The sequence below is a fragment of the Microcaecilia unicolor genome, chromosome 14 (assembly GCF_901765095.1).
Source record: "Microcaecilia unicolor chromosome 14, aMicUni1.1, whole genome shotgun sequence".
Classification (NCBI taxonomy): Eukaryota; Metazoa; Chordata; class Amphibia; order Gymnophiona; family Siphonopidae; genus Microcaecilia; species Microcaecilia unicolor.
The window spans coordinates 32,356,654-32,365,944 of record NC_044044.1 but is presented as its reverse complement, the minus strand read 5'-3'; the positions used below and the strand labels follow the sequence as shown (position 1 = coordinate 32,365,944).

Below are 9,291 nucleotides of genomic sequence, written 5' to 3'. Positions count from 1 at the left end.
GAACATGCTTAGAAATACAATGAAAATTTGAACATATGTCTCTAACAAATACAAATTAAAGTACTTTTTAAAACTAATTTTCCATTTTCTTAGACCACAATCAAAGGGTGAAGGGAGACGTGTAAAAGATGAGGAGATCATAAAGGAAAATGCAAAGTAAAATTAGTAAATGGCCTGGTCTGAAATATCCCATTATACGTAATTAGTTAGTCAGTTGTCTTTAATTACTCTTTGGCATATTGGATAGTTTTTTCATTTCAAGAAAATTTTTTAAATGTCCTGGTTCAAAGAAGGACATATTTATTACCCATAAATTTTACTAAGCATTTGCAAGGATAAGCTATTAGAAAAGTTGCCCCCAATGCCCTAGTCTCTTCTCTTAATGTCAGAATTTTTTTTCCTTCTATCTTGAGTTGTCTTAGTAACTTAGTAACATCTGGAAAAATCCAGATTATAATAAAAATGTACTTTAAAAATTCCTTAAAACTATATTGTGGACAAAGAGAGTTCAAATCTTGCTCAAAGACTAATGATACTATTAGAGTTCGGCATTGAGCCACTTCTGAGATTGATTCTTCTAAAAAAGGGTGAAATATCCTGAATTCCTTGAGAGTTTTGTTGTAATACTGATAATTTCCTTGAAGGTAGTAATTCTTCAGCTTGAACACCAGCTTCTGATTGTTTAGGTAACGATAAATAGTAAATCTTATTATATGGAGGAATAGCAGCTGCTGGATAAAAAAGTACTTCCTGTAGGTATTTTTTAAAGAGATCTGATGGATTCACCCCATACACAAAAGGGAAATTCAGTATTCTCAAGTTCAAACCTATAAGTGCATCCACTCCGCAGCTCCTCAGTACCTTTCCGCTCTCATCTCTCCCTACACTCCTCCCCGTGAACTCCGTTCGCTGGGTAAATGTCTCCTGCCGTCCCCCTTCTCCCCCACTGCTAACTCCCGGCTCCGTTCCTTCTATCTCGCTGCTCCCTTTGCCTGAAATAGACTCCCTGAGCCAGTACGTCAGGCTCAGTCTCTGGCTGCCTTCAAGTCTAGGCTTAAAGCCCACCTCTTCGCTACTGCTTTCGACTCCTAACCATGACTCTCTTACTCAACACCCTCACTTATCACCCCTACCACTGCAATTTCCCCACCCCTAGCTGTCTGTTCGTCTGTCCAATTTAGATTGTAAGCTCTGTTGAGCAGGGACTGTCTTTTCATGTTAATTTGTACAGCGCTGCGTAAGTCTAGTAGCGCAATAGAAATGTTTAATAGTAGTAGTAGTATCAAAGCTTTATCTGTTATCAGAGCCTCAGTAGTAGCTTTTAGGTCTTTCAATTCTTGCTGCGTTTGCTGTTTATAGCTTAAAGCCTCTTGCTTAAATTTTTCTACTGAATTAACCAAGTTGTCAACTTTACTCACAATTTGAGATGCATCATGGGCAGTTTTAGAAACAACCTTGCTTAAATCTTGTAAAACCTTCCAAATTGCCTCCAGAGTAACCTCTGTGGGAGAAAATAACTCCAAGTTCGAATCATCAGTCCGAGGTTCGGCCGATTTCAACTTCCGAATCTGCCTGGGCCTCCGCTCTCCGCCCAAATGATGCTGGACATGGAGCAGGATTACTTTCCGGGGGAGATAGTGATGTTTCCAGTCCCTCGCTCCTCCTTCGGTTCTCAACACGGGTTCTACCTGCCCGGTAAGTGGGATTCCAATTGCGTATCTATCGTTTGCTGGATTGAGGACGATGTTCTGGACATCGGCGTTTGTACCTTCATTGTCCCCTTGGTAAGAGGCATGTTAAAGAAAGAAACTTAGTATAATTTTTTTTATTTTAGTTACATTTGTACCCCGCGCTTTCCCACTCATGGCAGGCTCAGTGCAGCTTACATGGGGCAATGGAGGGTTAAGTGACTTGCCCAGAGTCACAAGGAGCTGCCTGTGCCTGAAGTGGGAATCGAACTCAGTTCCTCAGGACCAAAGTCCACCACCCTAACCACTAGGCCACTCCTCCACTCCAGCAAAACAACTCGATAGAGCAGCAAGCGTGTTCAGACCGCCATCTTGACACGCCCCCCCCCCAGATATTTGTTTATTGATTGATTATTTATTTGTAACATTTATATCCCACATTAACCCAAACAAGTTTGAGTTCAATGTGGCTTACTATAAACAGTATAGGATACATAACAAAGAATAATGTATAAGAAAGTAATTTGTTGTTATAATTCAATTTTACAATACAGTATCATAAACATATTGGGATGACCATCAGGTGAATTTTCAAAAGAGAAGGGCGCCCATCTTTCGACACGTATCGGCAGTGTAGCGAAGGCGGGACTGGGGCGTGCTTAGGAGATGGGCGTCCTCAGCCGATAATGGAAAAAAGAAGGGAGTCCCTGATGAACACTTGGGTGACTTTACTTGGTCCATCTCTAAGATCGACCTAAATGTCATGATTTGGATGTTCCTGACCATATTATCGACACAAAAGATGGACGCCCATCTTGTTTCAATAATACGGGTTGCCCCGCCCCTTTACAGGGCTATCCTGCGAGGACACCCTCATGAAAACTTGGGCGCCTCATTCGAATATGCCCCTCCACGGATGTTAACATTTAGAAAATATATTATGAATGAGAAATTGTACATGAAGCAAAGAAAGTTAATGATAAATAGAGTAATAATCAATTCAGGTAATAATTAATTGTTTGAGATATGGTCATTCTTTGTGAGGGTTTATTTGAGTAGGAACGATTTGAGGATTTTGCAGAATCTAGTATATTCCTATATATTTCTTATTTTAGGTGGTAAGGAGTTCCACCATTTGGTTCCTAGGTAAGTGAAGTCTGCAGAGTGGACTGTTTTGTAGATATGTTTCTTGAAGAGCTAATGTGGATAAGAAAAGCCATCCTTCTGACTTCAAATTCTCCCCCATCCTAAAAAAAGGAACCAAGAATCTTAGCACCTCAGTGGGGGTCCTTCCCATCATTTCCAAGTTAGACCCCTTTGGAAGGTAGATAGAATTTTTGTTTCACACTTTTCAGTCATCTCTTTCCAGGTCCTTACCCTGTCTTCCTCCTTTTTTAACTTCCCTCCAGATTTCTTAAATATTAAATACTCCTAGCGTTTTCCAAAAATTCACATCTAAAAAGAGACAGGTTGGTCAAACAGAGAAAGGGGAAGTAAAGCCCAATGAAGAAAAACAACTTAATTTTTACAGACTCAGGTACATGGGCTATGAAATAATCTATTGCCAGATCTGACATCCTTTCAATGGAAATGCTCAGCAATATAGAGAATTCCTTCTTGGCTATTATATTCTTAATGGACAGTAGAATGGAGAACTGTAAAATCAGAGAAGGATATCTGTGGTGACTGGAAAAAGGTGAAGCATTGTAAAATAAAGTCTGTGATTTATCCTGGGCCTCACAGTTAAAAGCGAGATACCCTACCACTGCTCCACACTGGGGACAGCAGAGGAGAGACTCCCTCACATCTTGCAGCTGCTTAGCGGGAATATCGACGTCAAATCCAAAGTCCTCTTGCCACATAACACTTTTCAATGTAGAAAGCAAGAAGATTCAGTAGCAAAAATTGTAATAATTATTACTAATATTGAGTAACTAATATTGTAATTTTGTTATTACAGTTGTGTTAACTGTGGAATTAAAGATAAACTGAATACCAGGTGTCTTGTTGAAGCATTGATTGTCATCTCATTGACCTTGTAAAGTTACCCTTCTTTGTTCTGGTTTTATGTTAATAGTTTCATGATTTACTTGTTTTGTTTCTTTTCTTCCTCCTTCAGTAAACCATGGACATTGGACATGCAGAGGGACAACCAAACCCAGGTCACAGAGTTTATCATCCTGGGGTTCTCGGATTATCCAAACCTTCAAATTCTGCTCTTCATGGTGTTTCTGTGTATCTACCTGGTCACCTTAATGGGGAATCTCACTATTTTGACACTAATGTGCATTGATTCACGCCTCCACACACCCATGTACTTCTTCCTCTGCAATCTAGGCATCTTGGATGTCTGTTTAACTTCCTGCACTCTCCCAAAAATGCTGTCAATTTTCTTAATCAATAACAAAGGCATTTCTTTCCTGGGGTGCATGACCCAACTCTATTTGCTTATGTCTTTCACTGGGGTAGAATTCTATTTACTCACTGCCATGGCCTTTGACCGTTATGTGGCCATCTGCAATCCCTTGCGCTACTCAGTCATCATGAACAAGAGGCTCTGTGCCCTACTGTCTGTCATTTCTTGGGTTATTGGATTTTTGGATGTCCTGCCACACTGTTTGTCCATTGCTTATATCTCTTTCTGTGGGCACAATGTAATCAACCATTTATTCTGTGATTTCCAGACAATTCTGAAACTCTCATGCAGTGATACCTCTGTCATTATACTGTTGACGAACACCCTAGACTTGGGTTTGGCCTTGTTGTGCCTTGGCCTCATCCTTACATCCTACAGCCAGATCATTTCTTCCATATTAAAAACCCAGTCCATGAAGGGGAGGTATAAGGTCTTCTCTACCTGCTCATCCCATCTCACGGTAGTCAGTATCTACTCTGGGGCAGTATTTTTTGTGTATATGAGACCCATGTCAAAGAGTGTAAGATCATTTGACAAACTCTTTGATACGTTTTATAATACACTGATACCCATGTTGAACCCAATCATTTACAGCCTAAGGAACAAAGACATTAAAGCTGCCCTGAAGAAGGGAATGGAGGGTAGACTAGGCGGTTAAGAAATTGGATCAATACATGTAGGAATGTGATACTTAGCAGCGAAAGATTTAAAATCAATGTAAAATAGATTTTACAAGAATAAGTAACAAGAGAAAGCCCTTTCAGAAAAGAAAAAAACATGTGCTTAGAAGATATTTACTGTTATACCGTCAAATGATTTGAACTTCAGAGAACATTTCAGAGATTTCAAAACAATCATACTAGCTCCGTCTTTCCAATGAATACAATTCTTAGCCGACTGTAGAAAATCCCTGTTCTCCACGGTTTTTTGAGTTTCACTATTAAAATGTTATGGTAAGACAAGCAATAATCTGTTCACTTCTTCGTGCTCTGCAATGTATTGGTTTGGATCATCTTCTAGCAGAAGTCATGGGATCGGCAGGGACTGCACGTATGAAGAGTTGCATTATAGATCTACCTTAGTAGGCTCTAGAAATGTTAAGTAGTAGTAGTAGTAGGCGTCAATCCTTAGAATCAGGAACGGCAGGAGCACCAACTTCAGTAAGGGATGGGGGAATTTCTTCAACAACCTTCAGCAGGTTGTATATTCAAATCAAAGCTCAACCAGACCAGTAGCATGTTATGAGGTTGACACATTGCATACCAAATTTCTGCTAATAGATTTGAAGCCCTGTTTACTAAGGTGCGTTAGCATTTTTAATGCACCTACAATTAGTGTGTGCGCTAACCATGTAGGTACCTATAACGCATCTTAGTAAACATGGTCCTGGCCTTCGGTAGTGTAGGCGTGGTTTTTGGGCAGGCACAGATCCATTTTTCAGTGTGCCTGCAAAAAAAAATGTCTTGTGTAAAATTTTAGCCAAAAATGGACTTGTGGCAGATTAAAAATTGCCGCACATCCATTTTGGGTCTGAGACCTTACCGCCAGCCATTGGCTTAGCAGCAAGGTCTCTCACGTTAACCCTGCGGTAATCGCCTATGCGTGTCAAGTCAAACTTACTACCCAATTTCGCCGCACGCAAGAAAATAAATGATATTTTTCTGGCGTGCATAACGGACCTGCACAAAAACTGAAATTACCACACGGGCCACATGGTAGCTGGGCGGTAGCTCCGAACTGGTGAATGTGTGGTGCACATAGGTGTCTTTGAGGCTTAGTAAAGGCCCCATACTCTTTTTTTTAAATTCTTTATTTATACTTTTTAACAATCATAATAAATCCTTATGAATGATAATACACAAATTAGTAATCCAATTACAAAATTCTAACAGTTCCACAAGTGTATTCTGCTATCGATCACGCATTTAAGGTAATGGTCCAAGAATATTTAGAAAAATTGAAAATACTTAACTATAAGCATAATCACCAAACAAATTAAATCAAAAGAGCAAATTACATCTCGAGCGGCTGCCTCAAGTTGCCCTACAGTGTTACATGTGAGTCTAGACTTCTACATTTACCTCCTCTCTGCTTAACAGAAATTCCGCCAACTGCTTCGGGTCAAAAAATTGGTATTGCCTAGATTTAAATTTTATTCTACATATACATGGATATAAGGCCCCATACTCTTACTGTCCATCCGCCACAAACTTAAATACAGAATATCTGTATCACCACCATGGTAGATCACTAGTAGAGGATCTGGGTTACATTCTTGAGACAGCAAATATATCTGTGTGAGGGGCCATCTGATTGGTCAGCGCCTATATGGCAAATGTCAGTTGAAACAAACATCCCCACCTTCCTTAGTCAATCATCAGTAACAATGTTTAATTATTCCATAAATCTTGCATCAAAACTGAAATTATTTATTTATTTATCTGTTGCATTTGTATCCCACATTTCCCCACCTTTTTGCAGGCTCAATGTGGCTTACATTATGTCGTAATGGCGATCGCCATTTCCGGCATGAGAAATACAAAGTAGTGTTACATTAAATGTTAAAGTACAATATAATATAAATTAGGTAAACAGTTCATTTCGGTATAAGAGATAGGGGAATAAATCATAAATGTTCATTGGTGACAGATTGATTGAAGCCATCAGAAGAAGAGAGTTCAATTTTATCTGGTTCTGATAGAGTTCAGATGTTAGGTCATTGATGATGGGTCATTATGGTATGTCTTCTTGAACAGGTTAGTCTTTAGTAACTTCCGGAATGCTTTTAAGTCGTGCATTGCTTTTAAGGCCTTTGGCCGTGCATTCCACAGTTGCGTGCTGATGTAGGAGAAGCTAGATGCATATATTGATTTGTACTTAAAAAGATCAACACATACATTCCTGAACCTCTACTACCCTAGTTGCAAAGGACTTGTGTTCCTGGTAGATCTATAAGGTCTGACATATACATATATATATAAATAATTATAAATAATTAATAATTAATTAATAAGTTGCCTAATTAGTGAAAAGATGCCTAATTTATGTATGGGCCATAATTTTGAAAATTACCTCGGGAACAAGCACTCAAACATCTTCATTTTGTGAGGGTCCATTTTCTAAGATTGTGCAACTACTTTTAAAAATATTTTTGAATTAGGTATATCAAGTCCCATTTCCCTTTCCCTTATGACATCACAATATCAGAAGTGAGCCAAGTATCAGGCAATCAAGCCATTGTGACATCATTGATGAGGTTGGCTCTTATTGGTGGAATGAGTGGAGGAGTAGCCTAGTGGTTAGTGCAGTGGACTTTGATCCTGGGGAACTGAGTTCGATTCCCACTGCAGCTCCTTGTGACTCTGAGCAAGTCACTTAACCCTCCATTGCCCTTGGTACAGAATAAGTAAAGTACCTGAATATATGTAAACCGCTTTGAACTGGGCATTTTGGGGTGGAGTGTAGGCATGGTTTTTGAGTTACGCATGTAACTGGGACATCGCATGAAAAATTAGGCATGGTTATTTAATTTACATGCAATCCTAAATCCTATTCCATAAACCACATCTAATTTAAGTGAGGCTTATAGAATAGCGCTTTTTTGGGTACCATATATAGATATAGATATATATATATAGAATTCATCCCTATATGCAGGTACTTCTCTGACCCTAGTAGGCTCATAGTAGTAGATGGTATGGATGGGCAGACTGGAAAGTCTATATGGTCTTTATCTGCCTTCATTGTTCTATGTTTCTCTCATTCTTCCTTCGCCCACAAAAACATCCTCACTTCTCATTCTTCCCCCTCCCCTCCCCTCCCCTCCCTAGCTATCATTGCATTTCAGCCCAGTGTCCCCCATCGCACACCCTCAAGATTTACCACCCCCTCTCACACACATATCACTCTCACCAAATTCATGGCAAACTCAGCTTTCCATGCCCTCCTCCCTTCCCCATGGCACATTCTCAGCTTTCCGTGCCCCCTCCCACCCCTATGGCACATTCTCAGCTTTCCGTGCCCCCTCCCATCCCCATGACACATTCTCAGCTTTCCATGCTCTCCTCCCTTCCCCATGGCACATTCTCAGCTTTCCGTGTCCCCTCCCATCCTTATGGCACAGTCTCAAATTTGCTCTTATCCCCCCACCCCATCATTCTTATGGCACAGTCAGCTACCTTTAAGAAAGGTTCCAGAGGAGATCCGGGAAATTATAGACCGGTGAGTCTGACGTCGGTGCCGGGCAAGATGGTGGAGGCTATTATTAAGAATAAAATTGCAGAGCATATACAAAAACATGGACTGATGAGACAAAGTCAGCACGGATTTAGTGAAGGGAAGTCTTGCCTCACCAATCTAATGCATTTTTTTGAGGGGGTAAGCAAACATGTGGACAATGGGGAGCCGGTTGATATTGTATATCTGGATTTTCAGAAGGCGTTTGACAAAGTGCCGCACGAAAGACTCCTGAAGAAATTGCAGAGTCATGGAATCGGAGGTAGGGTATTATTATGGATTAAAAACTGGTTGAAAGATAGGAAGCAGAGAGTAGGATTGCGTGGCCAGTATTCTCAGTGGAGGAGGGTAGTTAGTGGGGTCCCGCAGGGGTCTGTGCTGGGTCCGTTGCTTTTTAATGTATTTATAAATGACCTAGAGATGGGAATAACTAGTGAGGTAATTAAATTCGCCGATGACACAAAATTATTCAGGGTCGTCAAGTCGCAGGAGGAATGTGAACGATTACAGGAGGACCTTGCGAGACTGGGAGAATGGGCGTGCAAGTGGCAGATGAAGTTCAATGTTGACAAGTGCAAAGTGATGCATGTGGGTAAGAGGAACCCGAATTATAGCTACGTCTTGAAAGGTTCCGCGTTAGGAGTTACGGATCAAGAAAGGGATCTGGGTGTCGTCGTCGATGATACGCTGAAACCTTCTGCTCAGTGTGCTGCTGCGGCTAGGAAAGCGAATAGAATGTTGGGTGTTATTAAGAAGGGTATGGAGTCCAGGTGTGCGGATGTTATAATGCCGTTGTATCGCTCCATGGTGCGACCGCACCTGGAGTATTGTGTTCAGTACTGGTCTCCGTATCTCAAAAAAGATATAGTAGAATTGGAAAAGGTACAGCGAAGGGCGACGAAAATGATAGTGGGGATGGGACGACTTTCCTATGAAGAGAGGCTGAGAAGG

The 9,291-nt window shown here is 40.7% G+C and overlaps 1 protein-coding gene across 1 annotated transcript; it reads left to right on the top strand.

Moving 5' to 3' along the window:
- Window positions 1-1,743: 1,743 nt before the first annotated feature.
- LOC115457387 (olfactory receptor 1009-like) lies at window positions 1,744-4,762 on the top strand. Its single transcript, XM_030186805.1, has 3 exons — window positions 1,744-1,784; window positions 3,649-3,726; window positions 3,808-4,762. Exons 1-3 carry the CDS (start codon window positions 1,744-1,746, stop codon window positions 4,760-4,762), a joined length of 1,074 nt encoding a protein of 357 aa, XP_030042665.1.
- Window positions 4,763-9,291: the final 4,529 nt, after the last annotated feature.

Excerpts from the sequence above, each read along its gene's own strand:
- LOC115457387 (XM_030186805.1), top strand. The coding sequence starts at position 1,744 with ATGTTCTGGACATCGGCGTTTGTACCTTCATTGTCCCCTTG. Across the intron at positions 1,785-3,648 it reads GTACCTTCATTGTCCCCTTG|TTGTGTTAACTGTGGAATTA; the intron begins GTAAGAGGCATG and ends TTGTTATTACAG. Across the intron at positions 3,727-3,807 it reads ATTGTCATCTCATTGACCTT|TAAACCATGGACATTGGACA; the intron begins GTAAAGTTACCC and ends TTCCTCCTTCAG.